This window comes from Megalobrama amblycephala, linkage group LG1 (assembly GCF_018812025.1).
Source record: "Megalobrama amblycephala isolate DHTTF-2021 linkage group LG1, ASM1881202v1, whole genome shotgun sequence".
In the NCBI taxonomy this organism is placed as follows: Eukaryota; Metazoa; Chordata; class Actinopteri; order Cypriniformes; family Xenocyprididae; genus Megalobrama; species Megalobrama amblycephala.
The window spans coordinates 37,888,304-37,909,627 of NC_063044.1; the positions used below are offsets into that span (position 1 = coordinate 37,888,304).

The 21,324-nt window shown below is 36.8% G+C and overlaps 4 protein-coding genes, 1 long non-coding RNA gene and 1 pseudogene across 5 annotated transcripts; 2 read left to right on the plus strand and 4 right to left on the minus strand.

The window, feature by feature from the left end:
- Positions 1 to 931: 931 nt before the first annotated feature.
- On the minus strand, positions 932 to 1,742 carry LOC125269050 (hemoglobin subunit beta-2-like). Its single transcript, XM_048191776.1, has 3 exons — positions 1,582 to 1,742; positions 1,264 to 1,486; positions 932 to 1,154 (listed from the first exon to the last, which is right to left on the minus strand). The coding sequence occupies exons 1-3, from the start codon at positions 1,671 to 1,673 to the stop codon at positions 1,026 to 1,028; spliced, it is 444 nt and encodes a 147-aa protein (XP_048047733.1). The 5' UTR covers positions 1,674 to 1,742; the 3' UTR covers positions 932 to 1,025.
- A 2,635-nt stretch (positions 1,743 to 4,377) lies between these two features.
- On the plus strand, positions 4,378 to 5,114 carry LOC125269088 (hemoglobin subunit alpha-2-like). The gene is made up of 3 exons (XM_048191834.1): positions 4,378 to 4,523; positions 4,621 to 4,828; positions 4,912 to 5,114. Exons 1-3 carry the CDS (start codon positions 4,429 to 4,431, stop codon positions 5,038 to 5,040), a joined length of 432 nt encoding a protein of 143 aa, XP_048047791.1. The 5' UTR covers positions 4,378 to 4,428; the 3' UTR covers positions 5,041 to 5,114.
- Positions 5,115 to 12,041: 6,927 nt separating this feature from the next.
- On the minus strand, positions 12,042 to 13,734 carry LOC125269124. The gene is made up of 2 exons (XR_007185037.1): positions 13,661 to 13,734; positions 12,042 to 12,547 (listed from the first exon to the last, which is right to left on the minus strand). It is a non-coding gene; the product is annotated as an uncharacterized LOC125269124 (long non-coding RNA).
- A 1,163-nt stretch (positions 13,735 to 14,897) lies between these two features.
- Positions 14,898 to 16,856, minus strand: LOC125268996 (annotated as a pseudogene).
- A 583-nt stretch (positions 16,857 to 17,439) lies between these two features.
- Positions 17,440 to 18,246, plus strand: LOC125269082 (hemoglobin embryonic subunit alpha-like). The gene is made up of 3 exons (XM_048191823.1): positions 17,440 to 17,638; positions 17,736 to 17,943; positions 18,028 to 18,246. The coding sequence occupies exons 1-3, from the start codon at positions 17,544 to 17,546 to the stop codon at positions 18,154 to 18,156; spliced, it is 432 nt and encodes a 143-aa protein (XP_048047780.1). The 5' UTR covers positions 17,440 to 17,543; the 3' UTR covers positions 18,157 to 18,246.
- Positions 18,247 to 20,323: 2,077 nt separating this feature from the next.
- On the minus strand, positions 20,324 to 21,133 carry LOC125269038 (hemoglobin subunit beta-2-like). Its single transcript, XM_048191754.1, has 3 exons — positions 20,974 to 21,133; positions 20,656 to 20,878; positions 20,324 to 20,546 (listed from the first exon to the last, which is right to left on the minus strand). The coding sequence occupies exons 1-3, from the start codon at positions 21,063 to 21,065 to the stop codon at positions 20,418 to 20,420; spliced, it is 444 nt and encodes a 147-aa protein (XP_048047711.1). The 5' UTR covers positions 21,066 to 21,133; the 3' UTR covers positions 20,324 to 20,417.
- Positions 21,134 to 21,324: the final 191 nt, after the last annotated feature.

Here is a 21,324-nt window from a genome sequence, read left to right on the forward strand (position 1 = left end):
AAAATAGCTTCTCGGAACTCTTTTAAAAGAGGACGGCTGCAAATCTGAATCCATATTTAATATGATTTCAAACATGAAACACATTGGCTCTGTTTTGCGTCTATCCATTTTGTATATTTAACAAATGAGGTATCTCTGGCGGTAATGATATTTAAAAAGCTTTTTATAATAAAAAAAATAACATGTAAATCTTGATATTACTAATGGAGTTAAACCTCTCGAAAGTTTTCATTTGTTGCATTCTATTTTTTTTTTTTCCATTTACATTAAAATACATTAAAATGTCTGTTGTTATTATTATTATTTCAGACAATTCAAAACTTTAAGTGGCCTTTAGATTGTGAATCATCACTTTTACCATCATAACCCTCGTTATTACAATAACGGAACATTCATTAAAACAATTTTTTATTATAATTCTCATTATTCTATTTGAACAAAATAACATCATATCATCAGTTAACTCTGCAACGACTAATAATTGTATTCGGTTATGTTTGTCCAACGCTTGTCAGCAGCGTAGACAATTAAAACATCAAATAGCCGATCATAATTTTTCAATTGACATGCTGGTGTTTGTCTTCTGCATTTGTGTTAATATTTGTATCTATTTGATATTCTTTGACAGAATGTATATGAATATCCTATATGCATTAAATGGTTCATTTTCTCTCGTCTGATTGTTTAAATACAATTGAGGCCTAATCTGCATTTATTGGTTATTTTGTTAGTATCCTATTATTAGGAGAGGTAGGCTATTCGGATTAGATTATGCACTAACTTGCTGCTTGTTTTAATATAAGATGATCTGTTAGAAACAGCTCAGGGTTTGTTTTGCTTTCAAATCAAAAGTTGTCTGCAGCAGAAGCAATCCCAAAGACACAAGGAGTGAATTCATGCGAATATAAAAGAAAACATGACAGACCGAATATTGAATATTGAAATATTTATTTGCTTCAACTCAGAAGAACATATTCTTTTGTGGAAACATCAGATGATCCTCTGTGTACGAGCAGGTTTAGTATCTAGTGATACTGTCTTCCAAGGGCGGAGATCACGACGGCGATGAATTTCTGAAAAGCGGCCTGTACTTCGGGTGTGAATGAAGCACCCATTTGTCCAGCAACAACGACGGTTAAGCAGTCAGCCAAAAGCTGTGGGGGACACAAGAGCAATGATATAAACACAGACGAGATGCGTGAACATTGAAGTCAGAACAAGACATATTAATGAACGTTATTTGTGGGCTGAGTGTCAACGTACCCTGAAGTTGTCAGGATCTACGTGGAGCTTCTCAGAGTGCAGCACACTTAGTTCAGCATAGGTGGCTTTGATGTTGTCCATGTTCTTCACAGCTCTGTCCAGGCCATGGAGCACAACTGTACCGTGAGCAGCAACCATGGGGTTTCCCATGATAGCAGCGGCGTTGTAGAGGTTTCCAAATTTGCCGAAGTACCGCTGGGTCCAGGGGTACACGATAAGACATCTACGAGACACAATGAGAAGAAAGCATTTTATCAGAGCACAGTTTCAAAACTAGTCGCCCGCCTTACAGTTAAAGAAAATGCTAAGACTCAGTACCTTGCCAGGGCTTGAGGACCAACGACTTCGTATTTCATCTTGGAGAAGATGTCCTGGATGGTGGTCCTCTCAAATTCTGTCCACACAACCATATTTCCGACTTTTGATGTTCAGACTAAACGCCTTAAACAGAAGCTGAAGAATCCTGTGAAGAGAGAGTTTCAGAGAGGTACTTTTAAATGCGTTTCGTCACCACACCCCTTGGAAGGCTATTGGGTGACAAGTTTGTGGGTTGGTTCAATCACGTCCACCAAAGAGATGCATATCATAGCCTACTTTTCTTTTCTAATATCTACAAAAACTAAACTTATGCAGTTAATTCTAACTATGTTTTGAATTAGCCTATATAAATTGCACAGGACGTACATAAATGCATAGGCTATGAAAGCTTTTATTTATTCAACATGGAAATTATAAACATAATTTAATCTGACAAGAAGGTAGGCCTATTTTCTCTTCATTTTCCACTGACGTGTTTATTAGATAAATAATTACTTGTTTCTCTCATAGATATAAATGGGACGCTTAATTGGCTGCTATTTTTTTCCCGTAGTCAACGAGTCCACCATACTGGACCAGACAAGACTGGCCTATTAAGCAAATACAAATAAACTGGGAGCTGCGGTTTCAACCGATTTCAGAGGTTTATGCTCTCCATGGAGTACAAAAAAAGTTTTCTCCAATTAGCCTACTTAAAATCTCGGTAGTTAGATCTTGAGAAGTATTCAAAATAGTAGGACTACAGTACAGTATTAAGTGTAATACAGTATAACAGTTAGCCTACAATAAAGCCTACAGCAGGCTATATGACAGCCACGAAAATGACCTATATCTCTAATTCTGACAGCCTGACCTCTCCTGTCAAAGTCCTCTGGCTTACTGCATTGCACGCAAGACTTAGGCTACTTGCGATTTAGTTTAGTTTCTATATTAACTATAATAGCCTAAGCTGAGACTTCATAAGAATCAATTAAAATTTATATCCACCGTTATTGCTGGCTATTAATAGTCTGACTCTGGTGACAAACTAGCTATTAACCAAATACAACCAGAAACCTCTTACCTGTGAGGTAATTCCCCGAAATATGTTTTGGATTGTGCGACGGTTTGTACAACCCCCAGGGCATATTTTCTTCAATCCAGTGTTTTTTTGTTTTCTTGAATTGTGCTGAAGTCTTGGTTTCTTGGTTTAACTCATTTTCAAACTCCTTCTCTGTGTTATGTGTCCATGTAACAATTATGTGTTTTAGTGTACATGTCTATTTTAAGATCCTTCCAAAAAGAGTAAAAAAACAAAAAACAAAAACAAAAAAAACTCAGTAGTTGAAATTAATTTGCTGCGCATCCAAAAAAAAAAAAAAAAAAAAAAAAAAAGATTACATGCCGAGATATCAATCTTCTTTTTATTACAAATGCAAAAAAATAATTGCTCAGTGCATTTAAAAAACAACAAACGTTTAGGTCACGCAGGAGGACCTTACTCAATCTATTTTTAACAATTTCTTATGTGAATTCAATTGACCAGTTAGTTGGCTACTCATATGCATGGAGCATTCTTTAGAACTTCTGCAATAATATAAGCCAGCTGGAAAACTTGCAGTGAAATGTCACTTGTTGGTGTGTTGAGCATCTTTATTGTAATACTTAGTTTATATCAGAATATAGTCACTTAAATAGTCAGGCCTAGCATTAATTTAGTTAAACTCAATTCGACCATCAGTTTTCACAGTGACTTTCGTGTGGGGAAAAAAAGCGTCAACAGACTGTAAATTAAAGATTTATTGTGCACTTTAGTTATTCGAGACATATAGAACTCCAGCTAAAAGTTTTGAAAACTTCGCCAATTTTGCTCTGGCCAGCATAGCGCAAATCGCTTTGTATCTGAAGGATATGCTGAACCCAGCTTTCTGTGTAATTCATTCACAAGAAAAGTTATTGTTTTTCATGAGATTTTGTGAGTACTTCATACTTCACCTTGACAAAATGTATTTGTAAACCTAATGATTTTATACTGTTTAACAAACATTGTATAATGTTTATTAAAAAACGAAACTATTACAGGAACTAGCTAATACACACGCAAAAAATGCTACTTTAAAATAAAAAATAAAAAACATTTGAAGTGAAATGTTGATTGTGTGTTTCTAATTAGGCTACAGAAACCGCTTTTCTTATTCAACTGTTCCCATTAGCTTCTTCTTTATTGCAATCAATAATAGTTAATTGGCAAATTAAGCAAGTGTGATAACTGCTTAAAATATATACAACATTAAACCAAGTCAACCATTGATGGTTTTGTGTCGCTATATAGCAAGTACAGAATGATCAGGTAACAGTTCGTATGAGTGAGGTCGTATGAATTCATACGAATTAGCCACTTCATAAAATATGTACAATTGGTCGTGGCCTGTCTGCTTGCGCAGACATCACCAGACTTCAGTCACCGAGCATCGAAACTGCAGCCACCTGCAGCCATACTTCTCACCTTTCATTTGTTGCATGTGCCCATTGTGTATTGTTTTCATAAAATCAAAATGCGACACTGGAGGTTGGGCCCTTCATAGCAGCTTGCAGCTATATTGTAATTCATTGAAATTATAAATGATAAAATCTTAAATTAATTAATTTCAATTTAATCAACTACTTTAATAAAAGTGGATAAAAAATACAACTTTACGTAGTATAACATGAAATAAAGTCGGGCATTTTGGCAGTCTTCCAAAGTTTGCTAAGTCATCTTTGGGGGTGTGAGGATGGTCTTGGGTGTTTCTTCCTGGTGGCAGTATAAAACAGCCAGTTCTCTTGCCAGCAGTCTACAGAAGTTTTCTGCAAATTCATCCTTCCACGATGAGTCTCACCACCAAAGACAAAGCTACCGTCAAAGCCCTTTGGGCCAAGATCGCAGGAAAAGCTGACGACATTGGTCATGATGCTCTTTCTAGGTAAGGTTCATGATGGTGTGTTTTAATATGCTAAGTCGTAGTCTAATGTTTTCTTCGGACGTGTATCTGGAGCTCAATTCAATGTGTTTGTCTACAGGATGTTGGCGGTCTACCCACAGACCAAAACCTATTTCTCTCACTGGAAAGACCTGAGCTCCGGCTCTGCCCCAGTGAGGAAGCACGGGAAGACTGTGATGACTGGCGTTGGTGAGGCTGTCAGCAAAATCGACGACCTTACTAATGGCCTTCTGAGCCTCAGCGAGCTTCATGCTTTCCAGCTGAGAGTTGACCCTGCCAATTTTAAGGTGAACGCAATGAAATTAATGTGATGCTGTAATACTCTCGTAGTCGCGGTATAACCTGAATTCGTTTCCTCTGTTTCCCATAGATTCTGTCCCATAACATACTCGTGGTTCTGGCCATTCTGTTCCCCACCGATTTCACTCCTGAGGCCCATGTTGCTATGGACAAGTTCCTCTCTGCTTTGTCTCTGGCTCTGTCCGAGAAGTACAGATGAGCGCGCATTGTTGTTGTTCGAGACCAGACGGATGCCTGTATAAACATTCTGTCTTATTATGATGCAATAAATAAGTCTGAAAAACTTTAACTAAACGTCTTTGCTGCATATGTCTTCAAGTCATTAACCACTTGTCAGTAAAATAGGTTTTAAAAGATCGCTTTACTGCCATAACGTGAAGACAATTAGCGAATGGAGAGAGAGGAGATATGGCACAGTCTCACATCAGAACACAAATATTATTTATAACTGTTTAATACTTTCTACAGAACTAATGAACATGAATAAACAAGCAAAAAGCCCAAATTTAAACAACTTTAAACTATAAAACCTTTAATAAGCAACCACTGCTACACTGTAAAAATGATTTTATGGTGAAGTAAATACTACAGAAAAAACAAATGTAATTTTTACATGAAAAAGTTAGTTCAGGCAAGAATTAAAAAAACTAAGTAAATTATATATTAGTACTCAATTTAAGCTTGTAGAAATTAAAGCGTAAATATCAACATTATAAAATTAAGTAAAACTACCCAACTTTTCTGATACTGGTGTTCCCATCATGCACTGGGCCTTGAATAGTTACAGTTTTTCTCAGTCGCTTTGGTGCATTTCTCACATCACTATTTACATTTGCACAACAGTTAGTTCAACCTCCACAACATTTAGTCATTTGTGCACATCATAGTAGCAGTTTCTCATTCCTTCGAACAAATTGCAAATGCTTTTGGACATGCATCAATTGCTTTCATACAACTCTCTGCTGTTTTATAACATTATCATTTGCTTATGTCATGTCAGTCAAAATTAACTATACTTGTGAATGCTGAATAGTCATTACATATAAAACTAATAGTCCTCATTTCATTGCTTGAGTCATTACATACAAAAAATGTTGAACTAGTTGTCAAAATCTGTCAAGCAAATTTTACACATTTTTTAAAATCTTTTTTTCCTGAAAATGTCTCCTAAATTGAACAATTTCTCTCAAGTGAATCTCAACTTTCACTGATGAGAAGGGGTGTGTGAAGCATTAGTTGCAACCAATGATAAGCCATTTCTCCACAATCACTGTCAGAGCTGAATCCCATAAACCCCCACTTTACAAGCATATACGAACCAAGCAGGACGTGTGTACCATTTCTACAATACTGTGACACAGAAATGGAAGGTCAGCCTCATGGAAGAGGGGTAAGGGTGCGGGGAAGAAGGGGAAGAAGAGGCCAAGTACATAGGCAGATCCCTGATGAAATCAGGTCTACAATTGTGGATCATGTTGTCAATCACGGCCTCACAATGGCTGAGGCTGGTCGAAGGGTGCAGCCAAATGTTGGGAGAACCACTGTAAATTCAATTATTCAAACATTTCGTCAGGAGAACAGGTGTGTATAAATGGACAATAATTCAGCACTAAACAATCTGCACTGCACTGCTGTCATTGTATCATACATGAAGCTTGCAGTGGGACAAGAACTTGTCACTGTACATTTTACATTTAGACGTACAGCTTTACTGCATCACACATTTAGTGTATTGTAGTGTACAGTAGTGTTACAGTAAAGATTTGCCATATGTACTGCAATATTGTTTACAGTTGTGCACAGCTCTACCCAAAGGGAGTTTATGTTTGTTGCAAATAAGGGTGTATTTTTTCTTTTGCACAATGCTGTGAACAAATTAGAATTGCAAAGAGCATATGCAGTAAAAATGTGAAACATACATATTCAGTGTCTTGTACTCAGTTACCTCACTAAATACAGTAATGTGTAACTTTACTGTATTTTTCAAATGGCTGTGCAAATAGTATATAGTGCTGTCTTGAGCATTTTCAGGTAGTGTCACCAAGATCTGACTTTTTTGCATTGGAAAACATTGACAGAGTAAACTGTCATAATGAAAACATGACAAAGCCATTTACAGTTTTTCTCAGTCGCTTTGGTGCATTTCTCACATCACTATTTACATTTGCACAACAGTTAATGCAGTTCTCAAAACAATTAGTACAAACTGCAAAACCTAGTTGATAACCTGCAAAAGCGTGTCACTTGCTCAAAATGGAGAGGTCATTCCTCAAAAGCAAGTATTTGTGTCAATGAAAGTGTCAATGTCATCAAGATGAAAAGTCCTGACACCATTGTTTATGAACAAGATAGTCAAATGGCTTTGTCATGTTTTCATTATGACAGTTTACTCTGTCAATGTTTTCCAATGCAAAAAAGTCAGATCTTGGTGACACTACCTGAAAATGCTCAAGACAGCACTATATACTATTTGCACAGCCATTTGAAAAATACAGTAAAGTTACACATTACTGTATTGAATATGTATGTTTCACATTTTTACTGCATATGCTCTTTGCAATTCTAATTTGTTCACAGCATTGTGCAAAAGAAAAATGACACCCTTATTTGCAACAAACATAAACTCCCTTTGGGTAGAGCTGTGCATAACTGTAAACAATATTGCAGTACATATGTCAAATCTTTACTGTAACACTACTGTACACTACAATACACTAAATGTGTGATGCAGTAAAGCTGTACGTCTAAATGTAAAATGTACAGTGACAAGTTCTTGTCCCACTGCAAGCTTCATGTATGACACAATGACAGCAGTGCAGTGCAGATTGTTTAGTGCTGAATTATTGTCCATTTATACACACCTGTTCTCCCAACGAAATGTTTGAATAATTGAATTTACAGTGGTTCTCCCAACATTTGGCTGCACCCTTCGACCAGCCTCAGCCATTGTGAGGCTGTGATTGACAACATGATCCACAATTGTAGCCCTGATTTCATCAGGGATCTGCCTATGTACTTGGCCTCTTCTTCTTCTTCCCCTGTTTTGTCCCCTTCTCCTTCTTCCCCGCACCCTTACCCCTCTTCCACAAGGCTGACCTTCCATTTCTGTGTCTCAGTATTGTAGAAATGGCACACATGCTTGGTTCGTATATGCTTGTAAAGTGGGGGTTTATGGGATTCACCTCTGACAGTGATTGTAGAGAAGTGGCTTATCATTGGTTGCAACTAATGCTTCACACACCCTTTCTCATCAGTGAAAGTTGAGATTCACTTGAGAGAAATTGTTCAATTTAGGAGACATTTTCAGGAAAAAAAGATTTTAAAAAAATGTGTAAAATTTGCTTGACAGATTTTGACAACTAGTTCAACATTTTTTGTATGTAATGACTCAAGCAATGAAATGAGGACTATTAGTTTTATATGTAATGACTATTCAGCATTCACAAGTATAGTTAATTTTGACTGACATGACATAAGCAAATGATAATGTTATAAAACAGCAGAGAGTTGAAAGCAATTGATGCATGTCCAAAAGCATTTGCAATTTGTTTCGAAGGAATGAGAAACTGCTACTATGATGTGCACAAATGACTAAATGTTGTGGAGGTTGAACTAACTGTTGTGCAAATGTAAATAGTGATGTGAGAAATGCACCAAAGCGACTGAGAAAAACTGTAACTATCTTGTTCATAAACAATGGTGTCAGGACTTTTCATCTTGATGACACTGACACTTTCATTGACACGAATACTTGCTTTTGAGGAATGACCTATCCATTTTGAGCAAGTGACACGCTTTTGCAGGTTATCAACTAGGTTTTGCAGTTTGTACTAATTGTTTTGAGAACTGCATTAACTGTTGTGCAAATGTAAATAGTGATGTGAGAAATGCACCAAAGCGACTGAGAAAAACTGTAAATCAATTTCAGTGTAAAATAAGGTCACAAATATGCACGTCTCATGCAGTTCATTATAATAATGTCTTCCAACCATTGAAAATTAGTTTAATTTTAACACGGTCGAACGATTATATTTAACTTTATTCGAATATCAAACAAAATCAGCTGTTGCTTAATATAATACGTATAAAAAAGCTCAATCAAATTTCATATGGGCTTCAGTTTTATGTCTGGTCTGTCCTGAATCTAACATTGAGAGAACTCAAAGTAGAATAATAAATAATTATAATAAAATAATAGTCATTTGTTTTCTTTTTTAAATTTAAGAACAAATAAACTCCACTTTAAGTACAAATGGTAATAAACTTTTACTTCCAGTCATGTAATAGTTTAAGATAGCCTACTTAAATTAAATTGACTAAATTTAATTGATAAATTTAAATACAATTTACAGTAGGCCTAGCTGTAAAGGCAGCATATGGCTTGTTGTTTTGGTTCAGGAGGAACTGTAAAAGGTGGCTGCAGTTTCGATGCTCGGTGACTGAAGTCTGGTGATGTCTGCGCAAGCAGACAGGCCACGACCAATTCGTACATATTTTATGAAGTGGCTAATTCGTATGAATTCATACGACCTCACTCATACGAACTGGTACGATTTGTCTAAACCCCAGTGACGGGTAGGTTTAGGGGCGGGGTTTGGGGTAGGTCATTCGTATGAATTCACACGAATTAGCCACTTCATAAAATACGTACGAATTGCCGTGAGATCGGGTTGGACAGGCAGGTTGACTGACCGAATGCAATTATTCACAGACTACACACACACACACACGTTATATTATATTATATTATATTTTATCAAAGTACGTCATATCACCAGTGAACTCGTAAATTGTATTTGGTTATGTTTGTCAAAAGCGTAGACGATTAAAACATCTAGTCTATTATTTTTCAATAAACATTGAAAAGTCGATCTTTTTTCTTCTGTAGGCCTATTTAAATCATATTTGTATCTATTTCTAATAAGCTCATTGGACGGCTAGTAAAAGCTAAATGAACTGTAAAACTCTCAAAATCTGTTACCTCTCTGAAAATGTGTACTTAGATTTCAACACCCTGTACATAGGCCTAAAGATACTCGGGCTGGGCGATATATCGCATGCGATTCTCACGCGCATTTCGTCAGAAAAGCCGGTTCCCTGATTACTGCTAAATCGCCATCACCTGCTTTCAAATGGAGCGCCTTTTACAGTTTTTCTCAGTTGCTTTGGTGCATTTCTCACATCAATATTTACATTTGCACAACAGTTAATGCAGTTCTCAAAACAATTAGTACAAACTGCAAAACCTAGTTGATAACCTGCAAAAGCGTGTCACTTGCTCAAAATGGATAGGTCATTCCTCAAAAGCAAGTATTCGTGTCAATGAAAGTGTCAGTGTCATCAAGATGAAAAGTCCTGACGCCATTGTTTATGAACAAGATAGTCAAATGGCTTTGTCATGTTTTCATTATGACAGTTTACTCAATGTCAATGTTTTCCAATGCAAAAAAGTCAGATCTTGGTGACACTACCTGAAAATGCTCAAGACAGCACTATATACTATTTGCACAGCCATTTGAAAAATACAGTAAAGTTACACATTACTGTATTTAGTGAGGTAACTGAGTACAAGACACTGAATATGTATGTTTCACATTTTTACTGCATATGCTCTTTGCAATTCTAATTTGTTCATTGTGCAATAGAAAAAATACACCCTTATTTGCAACAAACAAACTCCCTTTGGGTAGAGCTGTGCACAACTGTAAACAATATTGCAGTACATATGGCAAATCTTTACTGTAACACTACTGTACACTACAATACACTAAATGTGTGATGCAGTAAAGCTGTACGTCTAAATGTAAAATGTACAGTGACAAGTTCTTGTCCCACTGCAAGCTTCATGTATGATACAATGACAGCAGTGCAGTGCAGATTGTTTAGTGCTGAATTACTGTCCATTTATACACACCTGTTCTCCTGACGAAATGTTTGAATAATTGAATTTACAGTGGTTCTCCCAACATTTGGCTGCACCCTTCGACCAGCCTCAGCCATTGTGAGGCCGTGATTGACAACATGATCCACAATTGTAGCCCTGATTTCATCAGGGATCTGCCTATTGGCCTCTTCTTCCTCTTCCCCTGTTCTGTCCCCTTCCCCTTCCTCCCCGCACCCTTACCCCTCTTCCACGAGGCTGACCTTCCATTTCTGTGTCACAGTATTGTAGAAATGGTACACACTATGTCCTGCTTGGTTCGTATATGCTTGTAAAATGGGGGTTTATGGGATTCAGCTCTGACAGTGATTGTGGAGAAGTGGCTTATCATTGGTTGCAACTAATGCTTCACACACCCCTTCTCATCAGTGAAAGTTGAGATTCACTTGAGAGAAATTGTTCAATTTAGGAGACATTTTCAGGAAAAAAAAGATTTAAAAAAAATGTGTAAAATTTGCTTGACAGATTTTGACAACTAGTTCAACATTTTTGTATGTAATGACTCAAGCAATGAAATGAGGACTATTAGTTTTATATGGAATGACTATTCAGCATTCACAAGTATAGTTAATTTTGACTGACATGACATAAGCAAATGATAATGTTGTAAATAGCAGAGAGTTGTATGAAAGCAATTGATGCATGTCCAAAAGCATTTGCAATTTGTTCGAAGGAATGAGAAACTGCTACTATGATGTGCACAAATGACTAAATGTTGTGGAGATTGAACTAACTGTTGTGCAAATGTAAAGAGTGATGTGAGAAATGCACCAAAGTGACTGAGAAAAACTGTAATAGACAGAGCCGTAGTTCACGGACAAGCCACGCAATATCGCGTTCAGTATCGAAGTCGATTCATCTGTCTATCGAAGTCGGCTCTGTCTATTAAAAGGCGCTCCATTTGAAAGCAGGTGATGGCGATTTAGCGGTACCCACATAGCAAATGTTTTCTGGCCCAGCTCCGGGCCACACGATCACGTTTCCCTCGGCCCAAGTACCGCAAAGAATGACGGCCCTGAAGTGGCCCAGAACTGGATTAAAGACAGGGGTCGCACATGGGCCATAACCGGCCCGAATCTCAGCCAGTTAATCACCCTTAACTGGCCCTGAAGTGGGCCAATACAGGTTTTATTATTGGTACCAATTCTCAGCCATATGTTAACCATATCACCACCACCCTTTAACCAGAAACCCCAAAAATGAGCCATAACCCAGCCTAATCTTACCCAAACCATGTGAACAAATCAGTCACAAGAAAATTCAATTCTCAAAATTAGTTTATTTAACAATATTGCACAAGCCAATAATAATAATAATAATAATAATAATAAACACATTCAGAATTGTGTAACTGTGTGAAGGCTATTTTATTTAGTACAATCAAAGCATATCTTATTACCACCTCATGAATATATGAATGAATCTAGCACTGAAATGTAAAGATATTATAATGTAATTTTACTCTCAACAAATATAGAGCAAATTAAAAAAAAAAATACTTAAAACAAATTTACACATCAGAATGTTTGTATGTGTGAGGGAGAACGTGATCCTATTTAGGACTGTCCTCAGGAAGTGAAGTACAGCTCTGCAGCCCCTCATTTCTCCACAAGTGCTCTCTCCTTATTCCAACAGACTATTAGTCTTGTCCCTGACAGCAACATAGTGGTCCGCGTGTAAACCACATGTACCAGATGTGGGCCGGATCTGGGCCACACTATGTTGCTGTCTGGGGTGGTGTCAGACAATTTTTTCCTCACAGCAGCTAAAAGACAAAATAATATTACAAAATTAATAAATACATATACAAACATTCATCCATCTACTGTAAATAAATGTAGGTAACAAATGAAAAATAAGGTTGCTTTGGTGTTTTTTACAGGAAATGATTGCCAATAATATGGCACTATTGAATGACTAACTGGCTTGTCAGAGTTTGACAACAGTATTATGACAAATAAGACCATTTTAGCAAACAAAAACCTTAAAAATGTTGAGATATGGAAACTGTGGTGTAAACAGAGTAACCAATGCACTGTTGAAGTACTGATAATGTAACGCATTCAAAGCATAACATCTTACTTCCACCTCAAAAAAAGTGCATTTAATTTCAAAATGTACTGGTCTGTCTTAAACAGTTACTTATTGCATAGGTTAATGTAAACTAACAATGACCTCCTACAAATACCAAAAACATGTCTTTGTTTATGTGACACAATGATTATTCCAGATTTGATTCTGCATGACTGATGCAAAATGCTTACGAAATAACAAATTGCTTTCTTATTGTTTTAAGAATGTCTACTGGCTAAAACAAAAATATCAGACATAGACCTATCCTGATTATCAAAGTCAGAGATTAGATTTAGATATAATTAAATCTGATTGTACAACCTTTGAATCACTTTCAGTTAAAAAATTACTGTTGCTGATTTTGCTGTGATTTTTTTAACAACAGTGGGCTACATTGTTCCGCACACTGGACAGGAAGCACCGCGCCTCGGACATCCCGCAGGCCGGTCTATCTCACCCCGGTCGCGTCAATCCTCATATCTGGGTTCTCAAGTTCAAGGGGCAGTGAATCAGCTACCTTATAGGCAAAATTCACATCAATAAAGAACTAAGTGGCATCCGAGTTTCATGTATTTCAAAAAGCGCCAAAAATGGGTTGTTATTCTATTTTTAAAGATAGCTGTTACGAGTGATGGAATTCATTAATCATAATAACCAAAATAATCTGCGAGTTTTAACCGCATTTGGCGGCTTTTTTGTAAAATTGTTTAAGTTCAATTCTTTCCAAAAGGCCAAATATTGATTCAAAACATCTAACATAACATAACATCTAATGTTAGGTCGTACACAACATAACTTCACTTACCTAGAACAGCGGTTGTCCGACAGACGTCTACACCCTTCAGTGGGAGAAATTTCAACCGACGCATCATGTGAACCTCATCCACCAACCAGAAAAGCTGGTGTTACCGTGGAGATCGCGCCAAAATAAACAATAGTTGACCGCCCAGTTGTAACTATAACTTTACATATATTTTTAAATAAACTGTTATGTAGAGGAAATATATATATATATATATATATATATATATATATATATATATATATATATATATATATATATATATATATAATAACTATCTTGTTAGGAAAATATATTTTTTTGTTATCATATTTTGTTTGTATCATTTTTAAATCTGGACATTTTTTTTTTCAAATGACTCATATATATATATATAAGTCAATTAATATTATTAATTATTAAAATCATTACATCTGTTTCAGAGAGAGGAGAGAGGAGAGAGGAGAGGGGGAGAGAGGGGAGGGGGGGGGGGTAAATCTTGCCTTGAATATAGCAGGCCTAAATTGTCCAGTACACAGAGTATGGCACATAATCGCTACACTGATCTGGGCCACACACCTCACATCCACAATCGGCCCAAATGTTGTCTGCCGTCATGCATGCAGTACACAGAGTATGGCCCATAATCGTTACACTGATCTGGGCCACACACCTCACATCCACAATCGGCCCAAATGTTGTCTAAGGTCATGCATGCAGTGCCATCATTGCCACACATGGCCCACGGTTGGCTGACATGATGCATGCCAGTGCCGGCAACACGCCAGCAGTGCCATTATGAGGCCACATTTGGGCCAAGTCTGTTTGCTATGTGGGTAATCAGGGAACCGGCTTTACTGACGAAATGCGCGTGAGAATCGCATGCGATATATCGCCCAGCCCTAAAAGATACATTGATTTTAGTTTTAGATATGGCACAGCGCAATGTTGAGGACATTCTGACAATGTATAGCTAGCCTATATCCTATGCATAATTATTCATTTTCTTTCGTCTGTTTCTTTCTTTTTTTAATAGAACTTTAAATAGGTCAAATCTACATTTATTAAAGTTATTTTCACAGTAACCTATTATTATGAGAGATATTCTGATTAGGTTATTCACGAACTTGCTGTCTATTTTGATATAAGATAATTTGAAACTGTTTATATCAAGGTTTTGTTTTGAAAAATCAAAAGTTGTCTGCTATAGAAGCGATCCCAGAGACATGCGAGTATAAATGAATACACGATACAATGAATATTGAATATTGAAATATTTATTTGTTTCAACTCAGAAGAACATATTCTTTTGTGGAAACATCAGATGATCCTCTGTGTACAAGCTGGTTCAGTATCTAGTGATACTGTCTTCCAAGGGCGGAGATCACGACGGCGATGAATTTCTGAAAAGCGGCCTGGACTTCGGGTGTGAATGAAGCACCCATTTGTCCAGCAACAACGACGGTTAAGCAGTCAGCCAAAAGTTGTAGGGGACACAAGAGAAGTGATATAAACACAGACGAGATGCGTGAACATTGAAGTCAGAACAAGACATATTAATGAACGTTATTTGTGGGTTGAGTGTCAACGTACCCTGAAGTTGTCAGGATCTACGTGGAGCTTCTCAGAGTGCAGGACACTTAGTTCAGCATAGGTGGCTTTGATGTTGTCCATGTTCTCCACAGCTCTGTCCAGGCCACGGAGCACAACTTTACCGTGAGCAGCAACCATGGGGTTTCCCATGATAGCAGCAGCGTTGTAGAGGTTTCCAAAATTGCCGAAGTACCGCTGGGTCCAGGGGTACACGATAAGACATCTACGAGACACAATGAGAAGAAAGCATTTTATCAGAGCACAGTTTCAAAACTAGTCGCCCGCCTTACAGTTAAAGAAAATGCTAAGACTCAGTACCTTGCCAGGGCTTGAGGACCAACGACGTCGTAGTTCATCTTGGAGAAGATGTCCTGGGCTGCTTTTCCCAAAAAACACTACCCTGGATGGTGGCCCTCTCAAATTCTGTCCACACAACCATGTTTCCGACTTTTGATGTTCAGACTAAACGCCTTAAACAGAAGCTGAAGAATCCTGTGAAGAGAGAGTTTCAGAGAGGTACTTTTAAATGCGTTTCGTCACCACACCCCTTGGAAGGCTATTGGGTGACAAGTTTGTGGGTTGGTTCAATCATGTCCAAGAGATTCATATCATATCCTACGTTTATTTTCTAATATCTACAAAGACTAATCTTAAACAGTTAATTCTAACCGTTTTGCCGAGAAAAAACTAAAATAATAGGCCAAATGAGACTGTCAACAACTTAATTTAATTTGTCAACTTGTTTTAAAGAACTGTTATTGTAATCGGATTAGCCTAAATAAATTCCATGTACATAAATGCATAGGCTATGAAAGTTTTTATTTATTCTACATGGGGAATTATAAACATAGTTTATTCTGACAAGACGGTAGGCCTATTTTCTCTTCATAGATATAATAGATATAATAGATATAAATAGATATAAATACATAAGACGCTTAACTGTTCGCTATTTTGTCCCGTCGTCAACGAGTCCACCATATTGGACCGGACAAGACTGGCCTATAAGCAAATACAAGTAAACTGGGAGCTGCGGTTTCAACCGATTTCAGAGGTTTATGCTCTCCATGGAGTACAAAAAACGTTTTCTCCAATTAGCCTACTTAAAATCTCGGTAGTTAGACCTTGAAAAGTATTCAAAATAGTATGACTACAATATACTATTAAATGTATTACAGTATAATAGTAGACCTACAGTATAGCCAGGCTATATGACAGCCACGAAAATCACCTATTCTTTGGAGATGAGCTCTATCTCTAATTCTGACAGCCTGACCTGTCCTGTCAAAGTCCTCTGGCTTAGCCTACTGCATTGCACGCAAGACTTAGGCTAGTTGCGATTACCTATAATAGCCTAAGCTGAGACTTCATAAGAATCCTTTAAACGTTATATTAGGCCTATGTCTTAAAGTCTAAACTTTCCAGCGTTATCGCCATCCACCTGCTGATTATAGTGGTAATTAATGCCTTTTTATTTTTAAATAAAAGTGTTTTCTATAAAATATTGATTTTCATACATCTTGAAATGTTTGGTTTTACAAATGGGGACATTCTCAGAAGGATGGACAAATAATGTTTTAAGTAATCACATTAAAAATAACATTTGAAGTGAAATGTTGCATGTGTGTTTCTAATTACAGTAACCGATTTTCTTATTCAACCGTTCCCATTGGCTTCGTCTTTATTGCAATCAATAAAACTAGTTAATTGGCAAATTAGGCAAGTGTGATACCTGCATTAAAATATATACAACATTAAAAAGGCAACCATTGATTTGTTTTGTGTCGATATAGAGCAAGTACAGAATGATCAGCAACAGCTGGAAATGCCTTAATGAAAACCAGGAAGTAACCGTGCATATGCTCAGCTGACAATGAACAATTTTTTTTTTCATTTCATTTGTAGATTGCACACCTAAAAATGTTCTATTTTTTTTATTTTTTTCCCTTTTTTTTTCATTTGTTGCATGTGCCCATTGTGTATTGTTTTCATAAAATCACCATGTGACACTGGTGGTTGTGCACTTCATAGCAGCTTGCAGCAATATTGTAATTCATTGAAATTATAAATGGTAAAATCTTAAATTAATTCATTTTAATTTAATCAACTAATTCAGTAAAAGTGGATAAAAAATACAACTTTATGAAGTATATCATGAAATAAAATCGGGCATTTTGGCAGTCTTCCAAAGTTTGCTAAGTCATCTTTGGGGGTGTGAGGATGGTCTTGGGTGTTTCTTCCTGGTGGCAGTATAAAACAGCCAGTTCTCTTGCCAGCAGTCTACAGAAGTTTGCTGCAAATTCATCCTTCCACGATGAGTCTCAGTGCCAAAGACAAAGCTACCGTCAAAGCCCTTTGGGCCAAGATCGCAGGAAAAGCTGACGACATTGGTCATGATGCTCTTTCTAGGTAAGGATCATGATGGTGTGTTTTAATATGCTAAGTCGTAATCTAATGTTTTCTTCGGACGTGTATCTCGAGTTCATTTCAATGTGTTTGCCTATAGGATGTTGGCGGTCTACCCACAGACCAAAACCTATTTCTCTCACTGGAAAGACCTGAGCTCCGGCTCTGCCCCAGTGAGGAAGCACGGGAAGACTGTGATGACTGGCGTTGGTGAGGCTGTCAGCAAAATCGACGACCTTACTAATGGCCTTCTGAGCCTCAGCGAGCTTCATGCTTTCCAGCTGAGAGTTGACCCCGCCAATTTTAAGGTGAACGCAATGAAATTAATGTGATGCTGTCATACTCTCGTAGTCACGGTATAACCTGAATTCGTTTTCTGTGTTTTCCCATAGATTCTGTCCCACAACATACTCGTGGTTCTGGCCACCTTGTTCCCCACCGATTTCACTCCTGAGGCCCATGTTGCTATGGACAAGTTCCTCTCTGCTTTGTCTCTGGCTCTGTCCGAGAAGTACAGATGAGCGCGCATTGTTGTTGTTCGAGACCAGACGGATGCCTGTATAAACATTCTGTCTTATTATGATGCAATAAATGAGTCTGAAAAACTTTAACTAAACGTCTTTGCTGCATATGTCTTCAAGTCATTAACCACTTGTCAGTAAAATAGGTTTTAAAAGTTCGCTTTACTGTCATAACGTGAAGACAGCTAGCGAATGGAGAGAGAGGAGATATGGCACAGTCTCACATCAGAACACAAATATTATTTATAACTGTTTAATACTTTCTAATGAACATGAAAGTAAACACAAATAAACAAGCAAATAGCCCAAATTTAAACAACTTTAAACTATAAAACCTTTAAATAAGCAACCACTACACTGTAAAAATGATTTTATGGTGAAGAAAATATTACAGAAAAAACAAATGTAATTTTTACATGAAAAGGTTACTTCAGGCACGAATTAAAAAAAAACATTAGCATTAGTAGTTAATGTATTAACTAATGAACTAACTATGAGCAATACTAGGCTACATTTATTACAGTATTTGTTAATCTTTTTTAATATTATTTATAAACTTTTTAATATTAGTTAAAAATCCAGCTGTTCATTGTTAGTTCATGTTCACAGTGCATTAACTAATGTTAACAAATACAACTCTTGATTTTAATAATGTATTAAATGTTGAAATTAACATCAACTAAGCTTAATAAATGCTGTAGTGGTATTGTTAATTATTAAAGTTCATGTTAACTAAAGTAGGTAACCTTATTGTAAAGTGTTACCCAATCGATCCTCTTGTCAAAAAACTTTGCATGTCGTTCTGAGCTCCTGTCTTTAACCTTTTATTAAAAATAAACTATTAAATCAATGTCATTGTAAAATATGGTAACAAATATGCAGGTCTCATGCAGTTCATTATAATAATGTCTTCCAACCATTGAAAATTAGTTTAATTTTAACACGGTCGAACGATTATATTTAACTTTATTCGAATATCAAACAAAATCAGCTGTTGCTTAATATAATACGTATAAAAAAGCTCACTCAAATTTCATATGGGCTTCAGTTTTATGTCTGGTCTGTCCTGAATCTAACATTGAGAGAACTCTGATCAAAGTAGAATAATAAATAATTATAATAAAATAATAGTCATTTGTTTTCTTTTTTAACTTTAAGAACAAACAAACTCCACTTTAAGTACAAATGGTAATAAACTTTTACTTCCAGTCATGTAATAGTTTAAGATAGCCTACTTAAATTAAATGGACTAAATTTAATTGATAAATGTAAATACAATTTACAGTAGGCCTAGCTGTAAAGGCAGCATATGGCTTGTTGTTTTGGTTCAGGAGGAACTGTAAAAGGTGGCTGCAGTTTCGGTGCTCGGTGACTGAAGTCTGGTGATGTCTGCGCTAGCAATGATTTACAGACTACACACACACACACACACACACACACACACACACACACACACCCACACACACACACACACACACACACACACACACACACACACACACACACACACACACGTTATATTATATTATGTTATATTTTATCAAAGTACGTCATATCATCAGTGAACTCGTAAATTGTATTTGGTTATGTTTGTCAAAAGCGTAGACGATTAAAACATTTAATAGTCTATTATTTTTCAATAAACATTGAAAAGTTGATATTTTTTCTTCTGTAGGCCTATTTATATCATATTTGTATCTATTGCTAATAAGCTCATTGGACGGCTAGTAAAGGCTAAATGAACTGTAAAACTCTCAAAATCTGTTACCTCTCTGAAAATGTGTACTTAGATTTCAACACCCTGTATATAGGCCTAAAGATACATTGATTTTAGTTTGAGATATGGCACAGCGCAATGTTGAGGACATTCTGACAATGTATAGCTATAGTCTATATCCTAATTATTCATTTTCTTTCGTCTGTTTCTTTCTTTTTTTAATAGAACTTTAAATAGGTCAAATCTACATTTATTAAAGTTATTTTGACAGTAACCTATTATTATGAGAGATATTCTGATTAGGTTATTCACGAACTTGCTGTCTATTTTAATATAAAATAATCTGAAACTGTTTATATCAAGGTTTTGTTTTGAAAAATCAAAAGTTGTCTGCTATAGAAGCAATCCCAGAGACATGCGAATATAAATGAATACACGATACAATGGATATTGAATATTGAAATATTTATTTGTTTCAACTCAGAAGAACATATTCTTTTGTGGAAACATCAGATGATTCTCTGTGTACCAGCAGGTTTAGTATCTAGTGATACTGTTTTCCAAGGGCGGAGATCACGACGGCGATGAATTTCTGAAAAGCGGCCTGGACTTCGGGTGTGAATGAAGCACCCATTTGTCCAGCAACAACGACGGTTAAGCAGTCAGCCAAAAGCTGTGGGGGACACAAGAGAAGTGATATAAACACAGAGGAGATGCGTGAACATTGAAGTCAGAACAAGACATATTAATGAACGTTATTTGTGGGCTGAGTGTCAACGTACCCTGAAGTTGTCAGGATCTACGTGGAGCTTCTCAGAGTGCAGCACACTTAGTTCAGCATAGGTGGCTTTGATGTTGTCCATGTTCTTCACAGCTCTGTCCAGGCCACGGAGCACAACTTTACCGTGAGCAGCAACCATGGGGTTTCCCATGATAGCAGCGGCGTTGTAGAGGTTTCCAAAATTGCCGAAGTACCGCTGGGTCCAGGGGTACACGATAAGACATCTACGAGACACAATGAGAAGAAAGCATTTTATCAGAGCACAATTTCAAAATTAGTCGCCCGCCTTATAGTTAAAGAAAATGCTAAGACTCAGTACCTTGCCAGGGCTTGAGGACCAACGACTTCGTAGTTCATCTTGGAAAAGATGTCCTGGATGGTGGCCCTCTCAAATTCTGTCCACACAACCATGTTTCCGACTTTTGATGTTCAGACTAAACGCCTTAAACAGAAGCTGAAGAATCCTGTGAAGAGAGAGTTTCAGAGAGGTACTTTTAAATGCGTTTCGTCACCACACCCCTTGGAAGGCTATTGGGTGACAAGTTTGTGGGTTGGTTCAATCATGTCCAAGAGATTCATATCATATCCTACGTTTATTTTCTAATATCTACAAAGACTAATCTCAAACAGTTAATTCTAACTGTTTTGCCGAGAAAAAAACTAAAATAAT

Coding starts and splice junctions, on each gene's coding strand:
- LOC125269050 (XM_048191776.1), bottom strand. CDS start 1,673: ATGGTTGTGTGGACAGAATTTGAGAGGACCACCATCCAGGACATCTTC. Junction 1,487..1,581: donor GGTCCTCAAGCCCTGGCAAG/GTACTGAGTCTT, acceptor TGTGTCTCGTAG/ATGTCTTATCGTGTACCCCT. Junction 1,155..1,263: donor TAGATCCTGACAACTTCAGG/GTACGTTGACAC, acceptor TGTCCCCCACAG/CTTTTGGCTGACTGCTTAAC.
- LOC125269088 (XM_048191834.1), top strand. CDS start 4,429: ATGAGTCTCACCACCAAAGACAAAGCTACCGTCAAAGCCCTTTGGGCC. Junction 4,524..4,620: donor GGTCATGATGCTCTTTCTAG/GTAAGGTTCATG, acceptor GTTTGTCTACAG/GATGTTGGCGGTCTACCCAC. Junction 4,829..4,911: donor TTGACCCTGCCAATTTTAAG/GTGAACGCAATG, acceptor TGTTTCCCATAG/ATTCTGTCCCATAACATACT.
- LOC125269082 (XM_048191823.1), top strand. CDS start 17,544: ATGAGTCTCAGTGCCAAAGACAAAGCTACCGTCAAAGCCCTTTGGGCC. Junction 17,639..17,735: donor GGTCATGATGCTCTTTCTAG/GTAAGGATCATG, acceptor GTTTGCCTATAG/GATGTTGGCGGTCTACCCAC. Junction 17,944..18,027: donor TTGACCCCGCCAATTTTAAG/GTGAACGCAATG, acceptor GTTTTCCCATAG/ATTCTGTCCCACAACATACT.
- LOC125269038 (XM_048191754.1), bottom strand. CDS start 21,065: ATGGTTGTGTGGACAGAATTTGAGAGGGCCACCATCCAGGACATCTTT. Junction 20,879..20,973: donor GGTCCTCAAGCCCTGGCAAG/GTACTGAGTCTT, acceptor TGTGTCTCGTAG/ATGTCTTATCGTGTACCCCT. Junction 20,547..20,655: donor TAGATCCTGACAACTTCAGG/GTACGTTGACAC, acceptor TGTCCCCCACAG/CTTTTGGCTGACTGCTTAAC.